Source organism: Telmatherina bonti, assembly GCF_933228915.1.
Source record: "Telmatherina bonti genome assembly, chromosome: 1".
Taxonomy (NCBI): domain Eukaryota; kingdom Metazoa; phylum Chordata; class Actinopteri; order Atheriniformes; family Telmatherinidae; genus Telmatherina; species Telmatherina bonti.
The window spans coordinates 32613754-32641041 of NC_136619.1; the positions used below are offsets into that span (position 1 = coordinate 32613754).

General features: G+C 42.1%; 2 protein-coding genes across 4 annotated transcripts in view; one reads left to right on the plus strand and one right to left on the minus strand.

Moving 5' to 3' along the window:
• The first annotated feature begins 506 nt into the window (after positions 1–506).
• On the plus strand, positions 507–6102 carry gldn (gliomedin). 2 transcript variants are annotated; one of them, XM_079250091.1, is made up of 10 exons: positions 507–1230; positions 2001–2052; positions 2136–2153; positions 2279–2377; positions 2842–2943; positions 3024–3149; positions 3347–3430; positions 3532–3657; positions 3747–3897; positions 3985–6102. In XM_079250091.1, exons 1-10 carry the CDS (start codon positions 703–705, stop codon positions 4448–4450), a joined length of 1752 nt encoding a protein of 583 aa, XP_079106217.1. In that variant the 5' UTR covers positions 507–702; the 3' UTR covers positions 4451–6102. The 2 variants fall into 2 exon arrangements, with proteins under 2 accessions (XP_079106217.1, XP_079106218.1); XM_079250092.1 differs by lacking the exon at positions 3347–3430.
• A 186-nt stretch (positions 6103–6288) lies between these two features.
• dmxl2 (Dmx-like 2) overlaps positions 6289–27288 on the minus strand; it is a 41994-nt gene continuing 20994 nt past the window's right edge. Inside the window, exons 23-54 of one of the 2 annotated variants that reach the window (XM_079240766.1) lie at positions 26954–27283; positions 26747–26866; positions 26335–26470; positions 24505–24615; positions 24217–24386; positions 22951–23048; positions 22672–22837; positions 21987–22251; positions 21676–21878; positions 21122–21517; positions 20586–20768; positions 20117–20413; positions 19840–20031; positions 19299–19375; positions 19051–19181; positions 18308–18553; positions 15378–15568; positions 15115–15248; positions 14948–15033; positions 14646–14847; positions 13781–13898; positions 12668–12733; positions 11711–11797; positions 11400–11521; positions 11151–11289; positions 10025–10085; positions 9758–9885; positions 9544–9621; positions 9351–9442; positions 9209–9261; positions 8911–9128; positions 6289–7705 (exon numbers count right to left, since the gene is read on the minus strand). In XM_079240766.1, coding sequence (XP_079096892.1) covers positions 7496–7705; positions 8911–9128; positions 9209–9261; positions 9351–9442; positions 9544–9621; positions 9758–9885; positions 10025–10085; positions 11151–11289; positions 11400–11521; positions 11711–11797; positions 12668–12733; positions 13781–13898; positions 14646–14847; positions 14948–15033; positions 15115–15248; positions 15378–15568; positions 18308–18553; positions 19051–19181; positions 19299–19375; positions 19840–20031; positions 20117–20413; positions 20586–20768; positions 21122–21517; positions 21676–21878; positions 21987–22251; positions 22672–22837; positions 22951–23048; positions 24217–24386; positions 24505–24615; positions 26335–26470; positions 26747–26866; positions 26954–27283 — 5106 coding nt within the window. In that variant the 3' untranslated portion in view covers positions 6289–7495. The remainder of the gene's footprint in view (positions 7706–8910; positions 9129–9208; positions 9262–9350; positions 9443–9543; positions 9622–9757; positions 9886–10024; positions 10086–11150; positions 11290–11399; positions 11522–11710; positions 11798–12667; positions 12734–13780; positions 13899–14645; positions 14848–14947; positions 15034–15114; positions 15249–15377; positions 15569–18307; positions 18554–19050; positions 19182–19298; positions 19376–19839; positions 20032–20116; positions 20414–20585; positions 20769–21121; positions 21518–21675; positions 21879–21986; positions 22252–22671; positions 22838–22950; positions 23049–24216; positions 24387–24504; positions 24616–26334; positions 26471–26746; positions 26867–26953; positions 27284–27288) is intronic. The other variant, XM_079240767.1, reaches the window with a different exon arrangement.

A 27288-nucleotide genomic window follows, 5' to 3' on the forward strand; every position in this document is an offset into this window, starting at 1 on the left:
ATGTGACAAGATGAGAGCCAGGGGAGAAGTTCAGGGAGGACACAGGACTTGAGAAAAAGAATGAGATGCACCGACTCAGTGGATCCATGGTGACGCTGATCCACTTTGATGTGTTTCTTTTAATTCCAAATATGAACAACAGCAATGATGATGATGATGATGATGATGATGATGCCAATGAGAAGTCACTCTGTCTGGTGTATTGCGTGTTAGTATGTGTGATGCATGTGAGTGCTTTTCTATGTGCATCATACATATGTGCATGTGTGTGTGTGTGTGTGTGTGCGTGAGGTCAGTCTGCCCACGGCTGTGCTGTAGAATGGCTTGTGATGAATATAAATCAGGTGACTGAACAGGCGGGGGTTTCTTCCCAGACAAGCCCAGAAGATTGTGTAATGCCCACTCCTACATTACTGGTTTGGATACACACACACACACACACACACACACACACACAACCTATTCTCCACTTGCCGAACAACACAACAACCAATGTAGCTACCAGCCAGCCCTCAGATAGACCACCCGGGTGGAGCACAGACACAGACGCTTACAGGACTCATGGGAACTTTCTAATAATCAGGAGAGGACAGCAAAGATCTTCCTTCCTGTTGGATTGATTTTTAGTGACAGCATCTGAAAACAAATCCAACCTGTCTTGTTTGGTTTTATCTGCTGCACCAGATCTGTATTTCTCTTTGAATGTTGCGGTTAGAAGGGGACCCTCAGAAGCGAGGAGCTGAAGTGGTGACCATGTGGATCCCAACACCCAGCATGACTCTCCTGCAGCGGATGGTACTGTATGGGACATGTGTGGTGGCGTTGATCAACTCTATAGGCCTTCTGGTGCTCATGGTCCAACAGAACCAGCACTGTGTCAGGCTGGAGCAGACAGAGGCAAGGCTGGCGGAGGTGGAGCAGAGCTCAGTGGTAGAGTTCCTCCAGGAGGTGCCAAGAGGACCAGCAGGGCTGCGGGCGAGTGCGGGGGAACACCCACAATACCAGTACTCTAGGAACAAACGGAGCGAAGAGTTGCAGAAGGAGCTCCAGCGTGAGACTTATCAGGATGAAGGAAAGGGGACCCCCCTGCAGGAAGCCAGCCAGGAGGTTGGAAAGGAAACGGAGAGCATGAAGCACGAGCTGAAGCACAAGCACCGACACGGCCATCGTTATCACAAGGAACAAATGGAGGACGACGTGATGATGATGATGACTTACTCAATGGTCCCGGTGAGATGACAAGTCTGTATGGCAGAGAAAATACAGATAAACTTACAGTATCTAAAAATAAAATATCTTTTATGATACTTTTACTGGTGACTGGTGCTGAATTTCCATCTGTTTGAAACTGAAACAACCATGAGGTGTGTGGAAGGAATGCTGCAGGTCTATTTGTTGGACATTTGTTCAATACAATATAATTCTGTTTCTGGGTTTTTAGCTGCATCAAAGTGAAACTGCTTAGATCCAGTTTCCAGGCCTTGAGGCTGCATATTTCCTAAAGCAGACTACTTTTACAGAATGTTATTTTCATACTGGTAAAGAGAGGATGAAATATGTCTGGAATGTAGTTGATGTAAAATGCATTTACTAATAGTCACTCACCACAGTAGTACTGTACTTCCATATTCAACATTTCATCCTCTCTTTACCAGTATGGACTAGTAGTACTTACATAAGTACTACTATGTAAGTACTTAACAAAACCACTATACATTTATTTTCAATTTGACAATTAATTTGAAATATCAACCAAATGTAGTTGAGCTTGTGAACAGTAACATATTAAACTGCCGTCTTAACAAGAATGTTGCAACAAAGTATTTCATAAAGGATCTTAATGAGCATTGCTGCAGGAGCTAACGTGGTTCTTTAGAGACTGTAAAAGCATTTCAAATGCAGATAATTAACTTGTAATAGAGTGTTTTTTTTTAAATGCCCTGTCTTGTTTGATCTGTCAGGATATTATTACATGTTGATGTTCTTATTTTCATCTCCAGATCAAATTATTAATTGACATTTGCAACAGCACTAAGGGGATCTGCATAGCTGGTAAGTACTACTCACAGAAACCATCTTTAAACATGAAATATATCCCTTTTTACTCAGTAACGTTCCTAAACTGTGCTTTGCAGGACCTCCAGGACCACCAGGTGAGAGAGCACATAAATCTTCCCTCCTCTTTATGAGCGTGTTGATATTCAGTGACCTATATATTTTTAGTGGATGTTTTATCCACTCAGCTCTTGGTGAAGACTTTTTTTTTTTATTATTATAGGTTTGCCTGGTGCAGACGGTTTGCCTGGCCACAATGGGACTGATGGTATTCCTGGGCTGAATGGATTGCCCGGGGCTGATGGAAAAAGAGGGAAAAAAGGTACAGAAAGAATGAGGCTGTACGCCATTCTCCATCCTCTATCTTTGTTTATGAAAGCTTCAAGCAATGACGGCCATTTTAGTGGAAAAGTACTGATAAAATGTAACAATCACAGAGTTAAGTATAACCTGGAGGCAGACATACCAAGAGGCACGCAGCCACTTAAAGTCACATGCTCAGAGTTGTTTCATGTTCACGCTTTGAACTAAAGCGTTTCTGCTTGTTACTCATGAACGAGAGAGGAGGATGAAACCACTGGTTTTCTGTCACATTCTTAGCAAATGTTATTCACGTTTGTGGTTTTTGGGCTTCGGATAAATGAATAAGAAAACTCTTCCATATTGTCCCACTTCGCTCCGTTCTCCCTCACTGTCAACTGAATGATTCACACGAACGAGTCAATGGAGTCATTCATGTTTTTAACAAAGAGGAAAAGTGTGTATATTACACAATGTGCTTCACAGGGCCACCAGGTGAGAAAGGGGAACAAGGAGAAAAGGGAGAGCAAGGGGAGCCTGGTCCACCTGGAGAAGAGGTTCAATCATCCAACGAAGTCATCATAGAAGGTGAGGAGGGCTTCACTGCCGGTCATTTCTGCAAGGAACATCCAAAGTGTCCTGCCTGCCTCAGTTTGTTTCATACTCAGGTCCTCCTGGTCCTCCTGGTCCTTCTGGTCCTCCTGGTCCTCCAGGACCTCCTGGGCCTCCAGGACCTCAGGGGCCTCCCAGGACACGACACCACAGAGCCCACCTTCAGGCAACTCATACCCTGGGTAAGAACACTGAACATAAGGTATACTTCAGGTTTTCCTCCTGCTTGAATCAAACCATCCTCTACACTGAGCAGGTTAGTTTAATTTCTCTAAGTACTTTGGGCCTGCCTGAAAGCTGCTGATCAGCTACGATCCTCGCAAAGTGATTTCACCAAACACAAAGCCCAACTAAAGGAAGATGACATTGTGTTTAACAGGATTGCTACATGCAATTCCAAATGATGAGACCTTGCCTGTTAAGGAGGCTGTGAAACTACAGAAGAAGCCTGCTGAGAAGAATGGTGTGTTTCCACATCAGTGTTTATGTACAACAGAACCATTTAAAGTGAGGAACTGAACATCTCAGTATGATGTCTTTTGTTTTTTGTTTTTTTTCCCTCAGAATGCCTGATTAAGTCTCTGATCAATCCCAGAACTGTGGCAAAGATGGAGACCACATTTGGCACATGGATGAAAGATACTGCACAGCTGACCGATGAGAGAATATGGGTGGCAGAACATTTTTCTGGTCAGCATGGATGCGACGTTCCACTCTATTCGCAGGTCTTATAAGGTCTGTAGTAGAAGTATTTTTAACATTTGCTTGATCTTCCCCAGGTCGCATGGTGAAGGAGTATCGAAGCATTGCTGCCTTCCAGGAAAATAGCAGTGACACCGTGGATGTTCGAAAGTACTATCAGGGCTGTGGACATACTGTCCATAATGGCTCCTTCTATTATCATGTTGCTAGTACACCTAGCATTGCCAGGTTAGCCAGCAGACTTATATGATTAGATTTGTGTTGGATGTCCTCATTTATGTCCAGGAAAACGTTATGGGTTTTGTTTGTTCACAGATATGACTTCAGAACCAAGAAGCTTCACACTCTCACTATAGAGAACGCCTTGTACCACAACCTTGCCTACCTGCTGCCAAACTCCAAGACCTACTTCAAACTTGCAGCGGATGAAAACGGCTTGTGGCTGATCTTCGCGTCTAGTTTGGATGAGAGCATCATGGTGGCTCAGCTGGATCAAAAGACATTCTCTGTAACTTCCTACATAAACACCACCTACCCTCGAACGAAGGCCGGTAACACCTTCATCGCCTGTGGTGTCCTGTATGTCACTGACACCAAGGATACCCGGGTCACATTTGCTTTTGACCTGCTGAAGGGAAAGCCAGTAAATATGACCTTTGATCTGAGGTCTCCTGGTGGAGTTCTGGCAATGCTTTCCTATAGCCCGAAGGACAGACACCTGTACGTGTGGGACCAGAACTATGTGAGGCTCTACGTGGTCCACTTCATCTCTGATGAGTAAAAAAAACAAAAACACAAAAAAAAACCTGCTACTTAACATCACAGACAGATGCAGACATATTCTCACAAAACATGTGTAGTAAAAAATGGTTAATGAATTCTAGCTGAAATAGATCAGGTATCTTTCCCGTTCTAGCAGTTATCCTACAAACCCACCCATATATTCCTCAAAACTGAAGTCTGCATTTCTAGCCTTGTCATAAAATGCCTCGGGTACAATGCAATACCTTTTCACAGACAGTGAGTGGACATCTAGGAATATGCTAACCTGGCCTTGCTCATAACTTTGGCCAATACAAAATGAGAAATTGAAGTATGTAACTTGGAGGAATTGGGTTATTATTCGCCCGAAGCCTGGCCACTAGTGGCTTTTCATATGGCCCAAGGCTGCAGTAACCACAAACCCCTGGATAATGTCTCATTTGTCACATTCAAAATAACAGTAAAGCCTCAACCTGGAGGCAGTCAATTCCTTGTTCTATGTATTTGATGTGAGCTGTCACAGCTTGACTTTATGAGACCTGAGGTGAAGATCTGCTGATTTGAAGCTGATATGCTCCGCCATTGCAGTGATGACCAATTCTACTCATGTTTTATATCATGTTAAAAACACACACACACACTTTATGGATATGTTAAAATGCAAAAAGGTTGCAAGAAACAGAGTGGGACTTCCTATGTTGAAGTATTTTTTAAGTCTTGTGGTACGTTTCATCCGTATGAGTTCATCAGTATGTTGTTAATTTCAGTTTCCCTTGCAGGAAAATTGATTTTGCTCGAATTACTATATCAAGTTTGCAAAGTGTCTTTTAGAGTGACTAACAATGTGAAAACTTATCAACTTGTATTAGCTAACAGAAGACATTTTTAATGGCAGAAATTTTGACTTGTCATACAAAAAAAAAAAAAAAAAAAAATCAGCTTTTGGAAAGTTAACTAAGAGTCCAGCTGAAGTAGTGGAAGTGCACAACATCTCTCAACTTTCCTAAACGTATGAAAGAGTTCGGTCTTTACTAGCATCAAACATTGTTATCCAAGTTGATAAGTTCAAGTATCTTATGTTAAAAAAATCTATTTACAAGAAAAAAACAAAACAAAAAAAACCCCAAACTATAATTCAACTTTTGTGGCTGTTGCTGTAGTTTATATTTGCATGTCAGTCATTTAATGCATTTTTTTATACAGATGTTTGCCTCCATCCCCCTTCATTTTTCTGTATATAAAGTCCACCTGACAATGAAGCAGCATGAGCCTCTTTTTATTACTCCTTGTTAAAATAAAGCAGAATCAAATAAATGAAACTTTGCCAAATTCCCCTGATGAAATTAATAGAATTTATTTACTTTACAAAAGTTAGAACTGACCATGACCTGTTCTCTCACACACTGGTTGCCCTGGTAAGAATTTACCTGTGATACAGGTTTCCTTTGCACGCGCACGCACGCACACACACACCCGATACCAGCAGGACCATGAGTAAAACACTTAAGATACATACAATACACATAGTAAGCAGGAAGAGGGAGAGAAACACAAATCTCTTTAATAAATACCATACATACACTTAACAAAAGTTACAACTAATCAAACTGGTATGATACAAACCAAAAATAAAGAAATGCTTTCATGTTTGTACAAGCTGTTGTGGTAGTTCATATATATATATATATATATATATATATATATATATATTTATATTTATATAATTCATATATTAAAACTATTTCAAACGCTTTACTACTAGGCCAAATAAAGCCAGACATTCATTTGTATTTAACAGTTTCTTCTTTGATAACCTATATATTTGAAATAAACTTTGAGTGTCTCCAGAATTTGAGTGCAAATATCTATTCCTTATGGATAAGACAATAAAAACCACTAGCGAGGTAACACACACTTACATACAGTAGACCGTGTTGCACATCTCCCAGTCAGATGCAGTAAAACCCCTTACATTCCTAAAATAAAAGGCAATAAGTTAAGTTGTTTTACAAAGGAATGGTCAACCAACCGAACAAACACAAACATAAATAATTTAAATAATAAAATCAGTTTAATTAAAAAAAACAAACAAAAACAACAATTTAGAGATTTTCTTGTGCAAAAACCAGAAGTGAACTTTTGTGTTTCTGCTCTGGATGCGTGGGGGTGTTTAGCTTTGGACCAGACAGATGAAACATTTAAAATCACAGTCACAGGAGTAAAACACATCATCTTTCCGACAGGAATGTTCTAGCAGTGAGTCTGCCACACAAACAGGCATTTGAGGGCAGGCAGGTGGGCAGGCGTACAGATGGCAGACACAGCAGAGTGAACTCGCACTCCAGGGCCAAACGTGACCGGGTCAGACCCAAACCAGGAGAGGCCAGAGTGAGCAATGGGCAGCCAGTAAAACAGTGGGTTGGTTGGGGGGGGGGGTGGTGTCACTATTAGGGACAATGCACCGTCAACTCTTCCATAAGGGCTGAGAAAAGCCGGGCAAAAAGGCAGGGAGGGGGCAAAACCATTGAAACAAAATGCAGATTCCAACAACTTGATTCACACTGGAAACCACTGACTTAATTACAAACCACAGTGCTGGTTACAGTAGATGCTAAGAGATTTCAGCTGTGGGCACAAAATGACGACAGTTACACACTTTTAAAATTTTTGCTTGAGCACTTTTACAGAGCACTATCAATAGACCTGTGATTGCACTGCGGAACGAGAACAGGACATGCATAGCTTCCCTATGGACACACTCTATGAAGAGATTCTTCAATAAAATTACAATAAATCTAGCTTTAAAATCAAGTATGATACCTTTTGCTTTTAACTTCGTTTTCAGCCTTTGGGAAATAAAATGTTTGCAGCTCCGTTTGTTGTTCTGGATATGACTTACATCAGCAGTAAACCCATGAACACTGCACACTCAAAGATGCCAAAAGCTTAGTAATCCTTTGACTCAACTCCTTCCCCCCCCATCAAGTAGCGGCACCTAAAGAGTGTTACGTAAGCGTGATTTTTTTTTCCCCTCTCTGTGGACCATCAGAGGTTGAAACAGTCATTACAAGATGTCTACCAAGCTGCTGGGGATACTGTAGCGGTCAGGGAGGACCCTCATCTTTAGGGTGCCGTCTGCTCCACAGGTGAAGATCCGGTTTCCAGGACGCGTTTCCACCTGCATGACACCTGCACCAATGTTGCGGAAGATCGACTGCTTGGCGTGTTCGTTGCTAAAAGCGTGCATGAGCCCGTGGCCAGCTAGCTTCCAAACCTGAAAAAAAACAGAAAAAAGAAAAAATAGGAACATGAGGACAGGAGGTTTTTTTTTTTGTTGTTGTTGTTTTTTTTTTTAAAAAGCACTTTGTCATGAATTGATGGTACTTTTTTTTTTTCACTGTTAGACTCCATCTAATAAGCAAAGCAAAGACACTTTAGGTATGAATACTCCATAACCAGCTAGAAATGAGCAGCACTGTCTGCAGAGAAGAAGCAATAAAAATGACATAGTTTAGATCTTTAATAATCAATGAAACATCAATCATTTGTGTTTTACGATGTTTGATTACAGTAAAAAATTGAAGTTTTTTTGCTTCAAAATGTCATTTCTTGGCCATTAGCCTGAAAAGTAATTTCACAGGGAAAAATAAAGAACTTTTAACTTTTAATCCATATTGATCGGTTGTTTACTCAGAAACTGTGAGTTGGTTTCACACTGGTTGCTTGAGATTGTAAAAGAATCCACAATCCTTATGAAAGTGTATCACATGGCAACACACATACCTAACTGGCAACAAGGCCATCCAGTTATTCCAACAAGGTATTCCACAGAAAAGAAAACCATCTTTTCGTGTCAACTATCGACAGAAGAAAAGGTTTCTTTTAAACATTTTGTCTGCTTTAAAATATTATTCTCTTCACTGCCTGAGCTCAAGACAAAAAAAGGCTCATAAAATACAGTTTTTTTTTTTTGTAAAATAAAACACCATGTACCATTTCTGCATGCATGCACTTTCAACAGCCACCAACAATAGAAAAACAGGTCAGTGCTGCCTCTCGAAAATATCCTTGGCTGAGTGGTTTCTGCTCGAGACTGATTACTTTCAGCATCCCAGCAAACCCAGTATAGCTCGTCTTTGCTGATATAAAATGCCAGCACTTTCTGCAAACAATGGATGATGCTACAAAATGAGGCAGAAGAAGAGATTTATCTTGCTGCTTCTTTTATTTCCAATAGCCCTGTAAGTGTCACAAAGCATGCTCGCCTGTTAAATGTCAGATCTCTCAGAGCTGAAGCAGTTTTCTTTATCACTGTGGTCCGACGGCGGCCTTTGTTTGGAATTATTTCAGGGTTTTCAGCAGCTGCAGGTAACGCTGTTCAAGCTTGTTAGTAAGCTCAGCATCTGTTCTACCTGGCTACAGGTAACTACTATTACTGCCATGTAAGTGACAGAGGGAGGGAGCAACAAAACGCGGTACCTTCATGTTGCCCTCCGCAGAGCCGGTGACAAAGAAGTCCTCGAAGGCATCCAGCGCGAGGGCTTTGATGGCTGAGTCATGGGCCTGGAAAGTGTGTAGCAGCTGCCTCTGGCGGATGTCGAACACACACACAAAGCCCTTCCTGCCTCCAGTGATCAGCAGCTGCTGTTTGGGAGCATACTGAAGCACAGTAGCTCCATTCTCATGGCAGGGGAAGGCTGAAGGGGTGAGAGGGAAGTGGCATCATGTCAGACAGTATCACTACAACGGGGTTAATTTGACTTTTCAAGTTTCCTACCGTGGACCATGGTGTTGCCAGGTGAAATGAGCGTATCCCACAGGCAAACGTTTCTATAGAAAACAACGTAGAAATCGAGATATTAAGACTGAAAACGAGCGAGGATGATCTAAAAACGGCGTGCCTTCGTGCAGATGCTGACCTGTTATCATTGGACTGTCCGGCTGTGGCGATCAGGCTGGAGGATGTGATGAAAGCAAAATCGCCGCAGGTCTTTGAGTGGCACTGCCAACTCTGGAAGCAAAAACAGGAACAAGAAAAGCGAATGACTCAAAAAATTCATCATTGAATCTAATTATATTCTGTTGTAAAGGTAAGTACGGAGGTAAACTTACCAGGTAGGGTTTGGGGTTAGAGGATGTCTGGTTGACCTGCCAGAGACTGAGGAAGCCCTCTCCATCAGCTACTCCACACTACAAGATTCATCCAGATGAATCAGAATAATCCCAGCAAACAGATTAACACAGACATCACTGAAGATGTGTGTGTGTGTGTGTGTGTGTGTGTGTGTGTGTGTGTGTGTGTGTGTGTGTGTGTGTGTGCGCGTACCTTATTGCCTTGAGAGTTGAAATAAAGCCGAGTGACCCTAGCATTGCCTGCTTGTCTGAAGCAAATAAGCTGCTGAGGTCTGTTCCATTCAAACATTCTCACACTGCCATCCTGAGCTCCCGTCATGTCTGAAGTGCAGCAACACACACAAACACACACATTAAAGCACAAATTGAGCAGAGAGGGAAGAAAAATGCAGAGAAGCAACAGAATAAAAAGGAGAAAGTGTCTTTCTTGCTTTTAATTAAGTTAAATAAAACCACTTACAATACTGATAGATTGGATGTGATGTCATTCTCTTCACATTATTTAGATTCCTCTTCATAATCTGCAAAACATCCACGAAAACAGATTCAGCTCATTATGTGTGACAGCAGGGATCCTGTGCACCTTAGACCATTTTTACTCAGAAATAAAACTGGGAACTCAGATTAAAACCTAGATTATTCCACTAGTTTATAGCAGCTCACTTGTATGTTTTTTTTATTTTATTTAATTGATCTTTACTGTTCAGTAACACATTGCAATAATGCAACACCTCCACCATTTTCTCTGCTTCAATTCAAAACTTTCCAACATGATACAACATGATCCAGGTTGCAAAATGACTTGGTACTGGTGTTGTAAAAATAAACAGATCAGATACTGATTGGAACCAAACTTTGGTACTAGTTACTGCGGTGATACTTGAATATGGGCAGAGTATCGAGTATTGACTGCTATCGTTTTAGGGTTGTGACGAACCTGCTTGTTAATGGCTCCAAGAAGTGTCAAACATACATAAAATGACTACAACAAAATGACCACCATCTACACTCCAAACAAACTCAGAGCGCAAGCCGCTGTGACACCCTCCATCTCATCTTCTTCAGTGTATCACTTAACATTTATCAGTGTGACTGGGACATGGAGAACCCTGGCTGTATGTTAGTGTGACGCAAATCTGTACCTTGGGCAGTCAGCTGTGAGAGCTGCTGCTATCTGTGTTTATATGGGAGCATCTCTGCCATGCAAACATGCCCTCTCTCTGTATCAGCATCTATAGACTCAGCAGCGTAGCTGTTTAGTCGGCATGGCTTGACATCGATAAGGATTAAAAATATAAACTTTGACTGAACATGTATGGAGAGCAGAGTCAGGAGGCCATATTATTTTCTGAAACTGAGTTTTCTCTTATGTTTACATTTAATGTTAGTATATTTTTAATTGTAATTTTGCATTTTAACCAATATTATATTTCGCCATGAGAAGAGGACGAGTCATTCCTCTGCTACGGTTTCATATGCAGTCGGCAGGAAAGAATTGGGTTTCCCCCTGCAGGTTGTTACTAAGAACCACACACCACCACTGGTCGGTTTTGTTGTGCATGCTTTTGTGGAGGATTAGCTCGTACCACACTGGCCCCCATGCTGGTCTGACCGCTGCCGAGCCACGGCATGGACGCAGAGACTGGCATCTGTGGTGGTGCAAAGGAGACGGAGCTTGCCTGGGCGATGTTGGTATGAGAGGAGCGGTGATCGATGTCATCAGAGCTGTAATAAAACACAAAAACATCACTCAAAATCACTCAGGCCATTTATTCTTTCTGGTTGTGTTGTGAGGAAAGAAAGTTAGTAATCTGTAGATCTCCTGCTAGTCAGACCTGCGGGACTCCTTATCAAAGTCCTCCCCTATCCATGTGTAAGGCTGGACAGCCACTAGAGTAGAGACATCCACCTCCTGCACATCATGGGTGGAAGCCAGCACAATCTCGTTGGAATTAGCCTGTTAAAGAGAGGATGCAGGGAAAACCTGTTTCTAAATCCTACAGATTAACTGACTTTGTAACAATAAACAGTAAAAAATGTGGAGCCTGTTGCAGATATTCCCAGAAAACATTACAGTAAAGTATCAAAAATAATAATCTGTGGAGCTTTTCTTTTTTCTTTCATTAATTTCACTGCGACAACTGACCTTGTTGATGGCGAATGCCATTATTATATCAGACTCCTTGTGGACGATTTTAGCTTTTCCTCCTGGGTAGCCCAGATCTGCCTCCACCTGGCAAAGCAAAGAAAATCAACAAATCAAAGCTGTGGAGAGAAATTTCAAAAACAATCATGGCTCTGTGGCTGCTGTGTAAAAATTTGGTGAGATAATTGCTTAAAGTCCTCTTCCTTAAAAACATTATAACAATTTTCATTTCAATTCCTTCCGCAAGGAGCAGAGCAGAAATAAAAGAAGATATCTTTAGTGCTTTTGCTCATGAAGTTGCCTCAAAAATGACTCCCAGTTTGTGACGAAACATAAAATGTGCAGCCACATTCAAAGAGGTCGAGACGTAATCTTCATGTGTAGGCGAATGGAGCTACTGCAAATATATTTACAATTGTGACAGTTGATTTGGGTTTCCACTGTGACAACACACTGCACAATTAGCAAGCCTCACATAGCCCCAACAGTGAGCATGCAAGTTAGTACGTTTACTCTATGTGCAAACCCTCTTTAATGCTTGCTTTTGAGTCCAGCAGAATGAGTCCAGCTAGAGGAGAAAGGAGTGCGATACACAGGGAGATGTGTTATTTTCAGGGATTAGACGTGAGGTTATGTGAAAAGATGTCATTCGTGTCCCAGTGAGAGGAAGAAATTAAACATTAGAGCTAAACCTCAAGAGCCTGGAGGACATTTCAAGTCAGAAAAGTAGCCAGAGCGGTCACTTAAAAGCCAAGCTGGAGAGGAGAAAACCAGCACGTCACCCAATTTGGTGCAACCTCCTTATCAGAACCTGCAAACCCCCCAAATGTCATGCAACTGGATTACCTTTTTCTTCTCTATTTTCTACATTTAATGGCTTTGCTCACATTAGCTTGGCTTGAGAGTGACTAAGACAGACAGAGTTAGGGCCTAGACTGGTTCAGTGAGTTATACTACCTTATAGGGACTGCTAGCTCCAGCTATGCAGTTTGGGTTTATACGGTCCACATGGTTCTCTAAAGACTACACAACACAACACACAGAGGCAATACAGACAGAACACACCAACATGGCACAACACGGAAACACATGCACAAACACAGAAAAATAAACCATGAAATGAAAAGAAAATGTAGAGGACTGACAGGATCTTGTTATAATATTTCGTGAATAAATGAGAATAATTTGAAGTTCCTAACATGGAGATATGAACAGTGGATCTGACTGTTTCATTTCAGAAAGTCATCTTGTTTATCCTGCTGAACTGACAAGAAACCAAGAATATGCATCAGAAATACAACTCTGGGACCTTTCTGTACGTTGTCACTGGCAGCTACGGAGGCAGTAGGTCATGACAGCCACTGTATAATAACCAATAATTCCAGACATCATAGAAGGCAAAGATCTGCCCTGTGCTGGATTTAAGATGTCCCAGGAGTCAAAACAAAGATAATCACACCAACAAAAACATAGACAGCAGTGATAAATGCTCATTGGGCACGTCTCGGTGTATTAAAGCCAAGTTATGAAATAGATACATGAGTAAATCTTGAGTTTCAACCCACGGCCACAAATTTAATTCAACTTTAGGTCTCAAACAAAGACTTCAATAAACCATGATCTTTCACTCAGTGCAAAAACATGTGAATAGTTTTGTTGTCTATTGAGAAGGACGGCCCACTGCAGACAATGCTGTGCAATAAGAACTGAAAGAGCCAAACAAATGCTAAACTTGCTTAAATGAATTGTGACTTTTAAGCAGTCATTGTAGTTTCATTTGCCATGAAAGGTATTTTTGGCTACACTTTGTTTTAATTGTGGTCAGTTTTGTCCTTGGTTGATCTTTAAACTGAATTTCTTGGATTGTTAAGCGAAGAAGTTGAAATAGTTAATATCAACAAATCCAGATGACTTTTAGAATTCGACAAGTTAAATGTGCCAGATCCACACTGAAAATATGACTTCCACGACAATGTGGTTGAAAGATGTGCTCAAAACCAATAGGAGGTTTAAAAAAAACAAAAAAACAAACAAAACTTCAACAAGCCTTGTTTCAGGTAGTTTGCTGACCTCGCTCTGCTTCCTTTTCTTAGTAAAGATGTAACGGATAAAGGTTTCCTGGAGAACTTCCTGTTTGACAAGGAAATGCCAAAGACGTCGGGCTGGGAAGGACTGATGGTTCTTTGTCCTGGAAGAATAAAGTCTGTTTTTAAAATCTCCACTAAACATAAAACATAAAACACAGCATGAGTTATAAAAATGTGTTTCACACTTTGTGACAAGCTGGTCAACATTTTAATACAGAAAAAAAAAAGAAAATGGTCATCTTATTTCCTGTCTTTAATTCAATAAGCAATGAGTCCTTCCATGTACTCTAATGCAGATTGGGGGGGGGGCAGGCAAAGATCACAGAGGGGGGGGATCACAGTTTTCAGTCCACAAAATTAGTAATAGATGTATGTAAGTAAAAAAAACAAAAAAAAAAACATGTTTTATCAAAGGTCTTAGTGAAGATAAATTCCATCAAATCCAGATGTTTGTTGTGTTCTTTTGGAATCATGAGAAATCAATAAGAGTGCATGTGTGGATTTCTGAAAGGAATCCTGAGGCTCAACCCCAATGTAAGACTGTTACATGGATGATTCATTACAAAAGATTCAGGACATGCATGTTAGGTAACAGATCTCTCTTTTCAATGAGACTGTGTGTCGCAATGGGACTAGATGCACAAATAAAGGTAAAAAAAAAAAGGAAATGTGTGGAAGACTCAAACCTTTCAGCAAATTTTAATCTCCAGACTGTTTTGTTTGATGAAAAAAAACCCAACACTAATGTAAGAATTGTTATGTGCTTTAACCTCTCCCAGACCAAACGTCCCAGCCATTTGTTAGTGTGTCTGCATGTTTATTTGCACTGCATATGATTCAGGACCTACTTGAAGGGTGTGTTGTCTGGCTCCAGCATGGCTTTGTGCCGCAGTATGGCAGGACCAGCTCCTGCACTGAGGTCAGTGGGGTAAGTGTTGATGTAATTAGGAGGCGGACCATCAAACTTGTTCATTCGTTCCAGCAGAAGCTGCTCCCAGTTCTCTAAAGTCTTCAGCACGGCATTACTGAGCGGGGACGTGACTGGCAAGTCTGTGGGAGAAATGCAAATAAAGAAACATAAACAGTCAGCAAACGATGACTTTTGTTGGTGCTGTAGGAGGATATCATTTATCAACGAGGGGGTGTTTACCTGCGAAGTCAAGACCAGTGAGAGGGATGAAGTTCTTGACGTTGTGATGAGCCAGTTTCACCATGGCAAGGCGAATCAAAGCCCAGCTGAGCTCCAACACACAAAACATCAGTTCAACATCTGAGCCTGCAGAACTGGATTAAATAATATGAGCGGATGCGACCTACCTATAGGAGTTGGCATCAGAGTGTTCTGTCATCTGTGTGTCAGAGAGGAAGGCATCATCATCATCTTCGTCATCTTCAGCGCCGCTTTCGTCTGAGTCACACAGAGCATTGCTGTCTGAGAGTGGCAGGAAGGGCTGAAAGGGAGGAAATCATGACAACTGAGAGAAACAAAAAGGCAAAAGTAACAGCACCAGATGTGGAACTTTTAAACATCCTGGGAACTGTGAGTCATAAAATTGTTTTAATTCATTCAGTTTTCTTACTTTAGCTACAAAGTAGTCCCACATGCTCAGCTCCGGGGGGATGAACTTCTCTTTGTAGGTGGGTCTCTCTGTTGGCACAGGAGGTGGGGTGGCAGGTGTCTCCTTTACAGGGCGACCCGGAACCAGCATCCTCATGTTGAATCTACGTCTGTATCTGTCCACATCCTCCGCTGGGGGCTGAGGGGGAGCCACTGGGGGGGGGCGACAAAACATGACATCTTTCACTATGAACTCTGGTGAAGTAAATTAGAAAACTGTATCATGAATCACAACGAGCTGAGAGTCAGCCTCATTTTCATTTTAAAGAAAGGCAAAGGAAAGAAAACGGCAACACACCTTAGCAGGAGCAGGGAATAATCTATAGAAACAAATGGACTATATTGTAAACAATAACCTTGATCCCGTTATAAAATCGTATAATCATATTCGTATAATATGTATAAAACCATTGATTCTGTGACTTTAACCCGTTCTAACAAACATGACAACTAACACAACTGGGAAGGAGAGAAACAGAGAGATACAAAGACACAAATACAAACATTGAGGATGGAGACACAAAGCAAGACACACTAGGTTGTGCACAAACCTGCACCATTATCCTGGATGACTATCTCTGGCATTGCACCAGACAAAACAAGACAAGACACAAACCAGAGTAGACAGTGCAGTTAGACACACAGATACTACACGGTCCATTACATAATTCAATCAGTAAATATTTGATGTAGTGTGTGGCACAAAATACACAAAGAAAACACACTGAACATGGAGGGCAAATGTGCTGAGTAGTTATAAGCTGAATATTTTCCTGTCTCTGCAGCGCCTTAATAACGACTTGATTTGAGTGGCAACTACAATATCTTCATTTTAAAATGGGTTTTAATTAGTAGATAATAGGGAAGCATCAGTCTGGATCTTCTCCACATAGCTGTGTGTCTGTGACAAGCATGTAAGATAGCAGCAGCCCTTGAAAAGGCAGAGTTTTAACAAGTGATCCATATCAACAGTCTGACATTTCTCTGCGAGAAAAGAGCTTCTCAGAAATGCTCTTGGCTTTACTGAGAGCTACCTCAGACTCCGCACAGATGTGGAATCAAAATGCCAGCTTCCAGTCTCACAGATAAAGCCGGAGCTCCGAACACTCGAGGCGCTTCACCGTGAATGACGAGAGCTGTCACCGTCTTCAAAATTTGGATACTGTCACATTTTTATTGATTCATTTGTTTGACGGATTCGGCAACAGCCAGCTGCGAATTATATTCCGCGGCCACTGAACTGGGTGGTGTGTTTGGTGCAAAGGGAATTTTTTTACATCAGTGCTTTTGACCTTCATTTTTATGCTTCAAATCTGTCAAATTGGTTCTTCAAAGTCAATGGGATCTATATTTTCATTTGATTTAAAAGCAAAATCTTCCTACACAGCTATGCTGTTCAGCTTTGAAAATAAATTGCTGAAGTTAAAGTCAATGGTTCCTGGGATGCATTTATTCTAATGCGAGCGAGGTACCTCGTTTGAAATAAACATTTGTGGGAGTAAAACTCTCGTGCTGCAGAGGACGGGTGCACAGAGATGATAGTCTGCAATGCTTTCAAATAAAAACAAAAAGCAGCAGATTTGTGACTAATGTAATTTGTCACAGACAAGAGAGTCAAGACTTGTGACAAATGCAAAAAGCATTGCAACCATCTTAAATAATCACAATAAGAAAATGATGTTGTAAGGTGTCAACTTCCAACATTAGACTTTCATGGCAGGTATTCAGGCTTGATCTCCACTGATTTTTTTTCTTTTGTTGTCTGATTGTTTGGGGAAAATGTGGGGGGGGGGGGGGGGTCGGGGGGGGGGGGGGGGTCCTTTTGTAAATTTAAAAAGTCTTAAAAATAAAATAGAATAAAAAACAAAAGAATTGATCTCCACAAATCTAACAGATCTACACCACACACAAAATAAACTATCAGTCTATGACATAATAAGGACACCTACCACAGGATACGTGATGTAAAGTTTGAAATCTACAGTTAATATTTATTGATCATGAAACCTCTCGAGATGTACCTGGTTTAGTCTCAGATTCAGAACTAGTCTGAGAGGGCTGCTCAGCCTTGGCCTCTGAACACTCCTTGCTAGGCCCAGCTGTTGCTTTAGTGACACGACAAGATGAGCACAGAGGACGTTACAACATGAACATGCAATACAGTATACAAGCGCACGCACACACACACAGACTCTCACACAAACACATATTTGCTGGCTAATCAAAACAGCGAGCACAAATGTCTTCACTGCACTTCATTGCTGTTGGTCATGTGCACACACTGGTTGCTTCACAAGAGAGAGAAACAGAGACGGAGGAGTCGGTCAAGCATCTGCAAACCTGTACAATTACCATGCACTGCAATCCTGCAAACCAGCACCGCAATCCACCAGCCTAGTTACTCACAGCTGGTCTTAGATGCAGGGGCCACAGCGCCCAGCCCCTCCCCCCTAAAGACAGGAGGAGGGGGTCGTTTAGGGCGCTGGGTTTCAGAAGGGATGGGAGTGGGGTTTGGGGTGAGGTTGGTCTGCTCTGGTCTTCCTGTCTCTTGAGACTCCTCTGGCCTGGCTGCCTCAAAATCAGCTGGCGCTGGGACACAGGGCAGAGGGCACACTCACACAAGACACTATTCACCAGTACCAGGAGCATGTTTGGACAGGAAAAGACGAGGTGAATATCTACTGTGCAGAAAGACCCCAGGAGGACGGAACTATTGGCTCGCATCCATGTGAGTAAAGCTAGTTTGGGATGTTACAGAAGCCGACACATGACTAAGAGGAAGATGGCCAGAAGAGCAGGGTGATAAAAGCAGATAATGAGGATCCTTAGAGAGAATTTTTATGACTTCAGAAAAGTAAAAGCAAGTGGTGAACCACAAAATAATCATTTTACCTGGTGGGAGCTCAGGTCTCTTTGGCTTTATAATGACTTTTGCCCCTCCTCCAAAGACAGCAGCCCACATGCGGTTATTTAGAGGATGTGCTGCCAGGCGGAAGAGTTCATTGCTGTTGTGAGTGCCCAGACCGTGGATGAGCAGCGAAAGATAAACAGCCACGACCGCTTCACACAGCAGCACGCTGAGCCTCGGCTGGTCCTCCTCCCTTGCAGACGTCAATAGAGAGATCAGGGACGACACACCTGCAGAGAGAGGACGTGGTGTTTGTATAACATATTGACTTGCAATTTACAAAAAAAAAAACGAAAAAAAAAACGTGCACAGCTGAACAAAAAACAACATCTTTGCACAATATGGAAGCCATTTATGGAACATTTTCATGATGCCGTGATAAGTCTCCGTCTTTCCATTTCCTTCCCAGAGGCCATGGAGCTCCTATTATAGAACACCATCTGCCTCTCTGCATAAACACAGATTGCCTGCTCTGCTCTTCCTCCCACTCTGCTATTCATATTCTCCCTCAGCAATGCTTTTGATCCTCACATTTGTGCTATTTCCCCATCCGCTACACCCAGCGAGGGTTCTAGAAAATTATTAGTCTAAAGAGAACTCTATTAAGTGTATTATGACAAGAAACGTTTATAAATAGCCGCTACTTAATAGCAGAGTGCCCCAATTTTAATATTAGTTTAATCATGAATCTGCATTCCTATGCTGGTGGGGAGTGAAGCGTAGCTACCTGGCCACTGTGCAGGAGCAGAGTTGGGAGTTACATGTTCTTCAATGCTTTCAGTGCGTAGTCTTTTCCTTTCGCTAAGCAGCAGGCCCTGGTACACCATCCCTGTAAACTGGTTGGCCTCTGTTTGACTGCTAAAAAAAAAAAAAAAGCAACAAAAGAAGAAGTTTGTATCAAATAGCTGGAACCCTGCAAGGATGTCTTGCAAAAAGCTGAAGGACCTGGGTAGCTCAATGATGGCACACAGTTACCTGTAGCTGTGGCTGTCGCACAGTGCTTGATAGATGCAAGCAGACAGAGACGCTGCTAATGTGTGAAGAGAATTCACCTGAGGATAGAAACACTTTCATTATTCAACATTGTAATGAACAAAGAGATGAAGTGCTGCAGCCTCTACTTAGGATTTTTGTCCGTTTTGCCTTTTTTCACACCGTTTCTCACTTAAAATGTCTACTAAGCATGCAAGGCCTGACGAGTCCGGCAAGCAAAGTGATTAAAAAAGAAATGTTATCTGCCGACAAACTGCACCAGTGTGTTGATCTGCTGCTAAGTTTCTAAAATATAAGAAGGACTCTCCTCCCACATTTTTGTTCTGAGACGAGTTCTGCCTGCACAAATAGTTGGCTGAAAAGCAGTCACAGAACAGACACCTCCAAGCCAATGCCTTCCTGAAATCTGCTGAAATTTTCAACAACAAGAGCCTTCTGGGAACAAGGCACTGGGTGCAGTGGGAATACAAAGACAGGCTGTGCAGACACGGTAGAAAGTTAAGATTCTTATTAAAGTTCTGACCCCATCATCAGTCATGTCAGGATGTGGCGCGGCCTCCATCAGTGTGATGGTGTGGAGGATGTCATGAATGTGGTTGCTGAGGTGGAGAACGGGATTGGCTATGACTGTCTTGGTGGGGGCGATGCAAGCTGATAGCAGAGGCAGGGTGGTGGGGAGAGGCAGAGGAGACTGCAGCTGCTTCACTGTGGTCTCCTACACAGTAAGAGAAGACAGTGTCATTTCGATTTTACAGGACACTCATATACATATATGTGTGTTTTTTGGCATGTCTCCATACCTGCTGACTCTCCTGCAGCAGGAAGAGAAGCTCCATGCGGACAGAGGTGACCCCACCTCCCTTAGCTCCATGAAGGCTGCAGTAGGACAGAAACACCCTCAGCAGGGCTTGGTTTTTCCTCAGCCATGCCTTGCGCCTCTCAGAGTGCTGTTGTTTGGCTTGAAGGCGACGCCGTTCCATCTGGTGACGCTCGTAGGCCCCTGCCTCTATACCCTCTAGCGCCTCGTCCGATATGTCCACTGATGCTGTCCGATCTCCCCAACGCTCTACCTCTGATCCTTCCTCCTTCCCTTCCACCTGTGTGTCAACAATATATAAAGTCAACAATCATGGCTAAACAGACACACACACACACACACACACACACACACACACACACACACACACACACACACACACACACACACACACAAAAAAAAAAAGCATATTTGGAAAAACAGAATAAAAAATCTAAAGGGTGAATGTGTACCTTATAATTGCAGATTTTATGCATTGCTGCTATCTCCTTCTCCAGCCAGTTGTAGAGCTGAAAGCGTAGCTTCCCTCCATCCACCTCAAAGCCTGTGGCTAATGTACGCAGCTCCGTCATCAGGATCTTCAGACAAGCTCTGAACTTTAGCTGCTCTGCTATCACGTCCACCTCCGACTCGCCCTAAACCGTATGACAGAGGCTTAATGGACCAGTCCTCCGACTGCAGACATGCTGACTTTATGTGAGCTTTGTTTTTATTGAAATATTTAGAGCCGTCCGAATGTAAAATTCAAATCTACGAGGTCTCAGACACACATGCTTTCAGGCTCTCAGAACATATTTTGTTGGAGATGTTGTGTTACATAAATCGCTTTTATGAGCTCCGGAGTACATCCGAGTGCAGAGTCAGACTTTTTATAAAGACTTGGAAAAAAATGTTATTTACCTTTTTTTCTGATGTAAAATCAAAACAAATACAAGTTTAATATAAGATCCAAGTATTTTCTGGCAGATGCCAGATTTGTTTTGGTTACCTGTGAGTCCTCTCTTTGTAGCTTGGGGCCATCGCCCTTGGCGCCTTCGTCAGCTATGGTCTCAAGTTCTTGTTTCTTCATGGTCAGACCATCATCATCATCCTCCTCCTCCTCATCTTCCCTGTCATCTCCCCAGTCAAGTTTCAGTTCATCTTCTTCTACCTGGACCACCGGCTGGCTCCAGTCCAACCCACCAGAAGAGTCGTTCCCTCCCCAGGCATGGGTGGGTGGTGCTGGGGAGCCCCAGTCAACACCTCCCTGAGTGCCATTTTCCAAGGGTTGGTTTGAGTTTATGTTGATCTTGGATGAAGCTTTGCTGAGACAGGAGGAGCTGGATTTCTTGCTAACTTTGGGAATCTTGGAGAGCACTTCCAGAGCCAAAACTGGGCAGCCCACCTACAAAAGATCCAAATATAATAAAGTAGATGTGAACACCTTTATGTTTACCTCTATATTCAACAGCATTGGTTGAATCTCAGCTTATCACTCCAACACAGACTTAACTGCCTCACAAAAAGTGAGCTGTAAAGCAGTCATACAACTAATGAGCCCACCTTGAAGTGTGCATTGGCAGTAGTGAAGAACAATTTGCGCTCTATGAGGTTGATCTCGTCCGCGCTGCTCTTCTCTGCAGTGAGACCCACAGTTGTTGCAGTGCCCTCCGGATTTGCAAAGTGGCGGCGAATGATCAAAGGATGAGTTCTTAAGTAGTTATAAAAACTAAACACCACAGGGTTGCATGATTTCACCATTGCATCTACAAACAAGAATAAATAAGTAAAAAAAAAGGATGGAGAAGAACATTAAAGAAAGCATACAATAAAAATATTTCAAATCTTAGGAAGTCTTCATGTGTTTTACAGACCGGGATTCTCATCATCGTCTTTGGGAATACGCTCCAGCAGCGTGTCCAGAGCTCGCGTGTAATCTTTCATGATCCAGTAGGCTATGCTGCGAAGGAAAGGGTCAGGGTGCAGTCTGGAGCAGTGGTAGCCACTCCCGTCCCTGTTGCAACCCAGGACCTTCTCGTAAAGCAGGCCTTGGCAGGTGGATGACTTCTCAAAGTCAGCCTCGTACAGTCTCGCTACAATCATGGCTAACTGCAGGTCCTCCATCTTTTCCATCAACACCTGAACATCATAACGCAGAAGCAGAAGTAGGTGTTAAATAAGCTAAAAATAACAGATGTTTTAGGAAACTTTAGGTGATTATTTTGCCATTGCAGCTGAAACATAAAGGGCTCATTCTTTCTTTTCTTTTCTTTGTTTTTTGGCCTATCTGTATATTTTGTCTGAGTGGATGGAAACACCAGGCCAAGGAAAAAGATGCAAGATTGTTATGCATTTTATCAGTCTCATTTAGACTTCTCTGCAGAGCAACGAGCTTCTCTCAACAACAGATATCTGTATTACTGATGCAGAGGTTTAGCTGCCACTATCTACACTGTACAGCCGCAATAAGAAATGGAAAACGGAGTGAAAGAGCAGAAACTATATTCTGGTTTTTTTTAGTGTGTTGATGAATGGGTGTGTGTGTGTGTGTGTTCACACCTCGATGGCATCTTTAAGGGAACCAGCTAATAAGAAAAACGCAGCAGACTGTTCAAAGCGCTGCTTTCCCAGCAAGGAGAAAGCATTTTTTAGAGCTGCCTTGCGCCAGCGATCCTCACTGAAGTTGTTCTTGAAGAACTGAGTCATCTTCTCATCATGCTGAGACCTGAGAAGAAGTAAGACAGCTCCGCGTCATACTGGGATGAAAAGGAAGTTCACTATACTCAAACTGCGAGACGTTAAAAAAAAAAAGTTTTTAAGCAAAATGTCCAACGGCACCTGAAGAGTCCCCACAGGACAGCCTTCTTCTTCATGGCCAAGTAGAAGAGAGCGGCATCTAAAGGGTCGTTGTGCCTCTGGAATGCAGCTTTACCCAACTAGAACACAAACATTATGGTCATAAAAACAAAAAGTTTTCATGCATGAAATGCACTCTGAGCAGATCTGAAGGTACCAAATGTTCAATTTCACATACCAGAAATGATTATATAATAATATAACTATATAATACAGTATTGACATAATTATCACCTAATTCAATAAACTGTTCCCCATATTACTGTTAAAGAGTTACATAATTTTTCCCCTTGTTTACTACACCCTACTACTACTTCATTAACCTGAGCTGGTCGTGCATTCATACTCTTACACTTCATGCACAATGCACTCAGCGTTGTCCCAAATCAAACAGCAGGTTGTGTGGCAGCTGAAATAGCTGATCATAATATCTGACCATGAATATCATGTTTGCTGCCACATTTCGTAAATAGTTGCAGCTTACTGGGCTTCCGATGTCACGTATCCAACACTACAGTACAGATTACAATTTATCTGTCCTAATTAACAAGCATGACTTTAACAATTGTAACCAGAAAAAGGATTAAATGTAACTCCAACCAGTACAACTGGTATGCCCATTAACGTGAGCTTTGTTTGTAAAGATGTGATATTAAAGATATTAAAGTTTTTTTTTTTTTTTATATTCGTGAAAAAAATGTTTTACTTTTCACAGTAAATTTATTTTTACATTATGGTGACAGAATAGTGATACCACATGGGTTCTCTCCTTCTAATCTCTGTCTATTACTGTGAGACAAATATAACTTATATAAGTTTTTTTCTTCAGTTTTAACCAGAAAGCAGAACAAGTAGTAAAGACAAGACTGAAGACAGAGAATTTAAAAAAAAACTCTGCAGTGTCTACGCTATAGCTGCCTTTTCAACACTTAGCTCTTTTCAGTAACTTCACCCGATCGCCCATCATTATAAATGAGTATTTTCCATAGGAAATGCATTAAAGTGCAGTGTGCAGTTGAATAAGCCTAAAACTGAAGATTAATATGTCTTTAGTTAATAAAAAGAAAAACTATTTGAGCATGATCTGTGTATCATCTCAGTTGATTCGGAGGATTCTCTGACTTAGTTAACTGCCACTGCCCTAAAACTAGAAACGGCAGCCAGCTAAGAAAGTAGACAGAACGCTGAATTCTTCCTGCATTCAGTTTTAGTTCTAATGAGCAGTATCTGATCATTTTTCCCCAGTACCTTTTCAACCATCTTCCGCAGAGTATTGATGTTCCGTATCCACCATCCCACTCCTACTGCTCGGAGCTCAGACCACTGTGGGTCTCCTCTTTGCATGGCAGGGATCATATTCAGCAGCTCTTCCTCTGCCTCTGAATGGAAGGCCCATGCAAAGTGGCAGGTTGAAAGGCCTAGCAAAGAGGGGCAGGGTGGGGAGGAGGCAAGAAAAATTTAATTTAACTAAAAGTCATATAGTTCAAAACGATTTATACTTGTCACTGCAGTAGTAGAACAAATAGTGTATTTTACCCTGGTGCAGCAGCTGCATTCGGTAGAGGGGGGGCAGAGAGGTGAGCAGGCAGGTATGAAGACGCATGGCAAGCAGGTACCTTAGTCCACACTCATCAAGGGCTTCGCCACCTACACAAACACCAGAAGGCTGTCAGGTTTGTCACTAGCTTCCAACAGATCTCCATATGATAGCTACCAGAAGGAAAAAAAAAAGCCATTTTAAACGCCAGCACCATTTCAGTTTGTGCAATCCTGTCAAATATATCTCTTGTCCCTGAACCTTCTTACCCTCTCTGTGCTTATGTAGCCCTGGAACAACCTGCTTATTTCCTCCTCTCAAAAGACTAAATAAATAGGATGGAAAATTGGAGGAAAAAGAAATTGATAATGAAAGAGGACAGAGGAACAGTGCACACACACACACACACACACACACACACACACACACACACACACACACACACACACACACACACACACACACACACACACACACACACACACACACACACACACACACACACACACACACACACACTGTTGTTTATGTTCATAAAGATTTTAGATTAACTAGATGCAGAAAGACTAAATTTAACAGAAAAAAGGCTATTTTGTTCATAACATTTAGACAACTCATATACGACACTAGCGGTTTTAAAGGATAAAAGTTAGTGGACTGGCAGGCACATAGGGGAACTGGTATAGTAAAGGATGAGAGGCCATTTAATACTATACAATACTGCAGGTCACATACAAAACAATTATGCTTCATAAAACTAAAGTGTATTTACTGATAGAGAAATGTACAAATTAAACAGGTTATTATATACTAATCAAAAACGCTGATCATAATAGCTGAGCAGCTCAGCATCAGGTTCCATATTTCCCTGTTTATTTCAGTGAAAAAAACAATCTTCTATTCACCCTTTTAAAACTAGAGAGGAGGAAAATCGGTGAAGACAAGGAAGGAGATTTTATTTAAAATGAACAAGTAGATGTAGATTAGATCATTGGAAAGTGAGAGCAGATTTGTATGCAGAATTCAGGGCCGTGAGAATCACAGCAGCTGAAGTTCCTTAAGGAACACTTCATGTAACGATACATAGGCTCGGTGGCAGGAAGCTAGCATCAGCAGGAAGCACAAACCTCCCAACAGCATGAAAACATGTTTGCTCACACAGAGGATTACAATATTTGCTGACATTTTCATACAATATGATGATGATGATCTGGAGATTTTACCAGGTGGTTTAGGTGGAAAGTTTAGAATGAAAGTTGCAGAAATTTGTAGTTTTCATCTCTGGCCACCTCACAGGAACTTCTCTATAACATATCAGAGTTCCAGCGCATGCGTTTGTTTTGATTGAACACTTTTGATTTTCAAGGTTTTAAAAGCTGAAAACAGTGTTAAATTTAACAAGCAATCAAGCAGGACAGAGCTCTCCAAATATGACATGTGGTGTGCCTCGCTCTCACATTCATTACACGGCTAGTGGCTTCAGTAACATGGTGCCATGTAAGCTGTAGCCCAGGGATCCCCAAATCCAGTTCCAAAGGGCACTAAAAGACTTGTACAGAACTTAACAAGCTGTTGGATTTGACTTGTGTGCTGCAGCTGGGAAACATTCAATGCCTGAAAGACACTGGCCCTCAAGGACCGGATCTGGAGATCCCTGCTGTACCCCATGATCGGGGGAGGTTTTGTGTACTTCTGCAAATGCAGAGAGCACTTCTGCTGAAACAGGACATGGCGATGAGATAATAATGGGGCAGAATCAGGCTGAACATTATAATGCATGAAGGGTAATTGTGGACCCTGAGCATTACTGACACAAAACATACAATTACCTGTATACTGCTGATCAGTGGAGCTTGTGACTTCTGCACTAGTGGTTGCAACAGTATCTGCCAAAGCCACCAGGAACATCTGCTCCAGCCTGGTCAGCCCAGGAAGGCTGGAGTGCATGAGGTGACTGGATAATACCTGAGCACAGACAAGAAGAAAACTACTTAAACAGATCAATAACAGACAGATATTACTGTTGGGTTGTATTTATTAGAAAAGTGCCTATACTAAGAAATTCCCAATAATCATCCAAACAGTATTCAAACCAATATATAACCACAACTTCGTCCTCTAATAATACTTTCTCACTTCCTAATTAAACATTTTATTTCAACACAACTGGAGTTCACTGGGTACATGCTTTTGATAAAGATCTGACGTTTAACATGCTATTTGTAAAATCAGGCAGAGTACCTGAGCATGCTCTGGTCCAAAATAAGTGGGCCCGTACTGAGAGAGGTTGATAACTCGAGATTTCTTCTCTGGCTTATCAGTGGCAAAGTTCACAAAATCATCTGTGGTAACTGTTGGCACCTGTTAAGACAGTCGAGAAACAGTCAAATGCTTCATCAGACTGATCATAACGTATTCATTTGTTACAGTTTTGTAAACTTTTCGTACCTGGAAGAGGTCAGCATACTGATCCTCATTGGACTTCTGAGCTACTTCACCGTCAGCCACCTTCGTACCCTTGGCAGTCTCCTCTGCACCCTTGTATGAAGTGTCCAGGTCAGCCAACATGAGAGAGTAAAGAGGTAAGGGAGGGATGGAGTTGATCTCTGTGTAGTCCCTGCCTCCATCACGGCCGGCCACTATGGTGTCTTTTGCGGTGCTGCCGGTCACACTGATTGTCCGAGAGAGATGTCTCCTTGCTCCACCCTCCCCTGCTTCCACATCCCGCACCACGGCAACTTCTCCGGCAATGCACTTCACTAGATGGGCAAGGATGGCCTGGA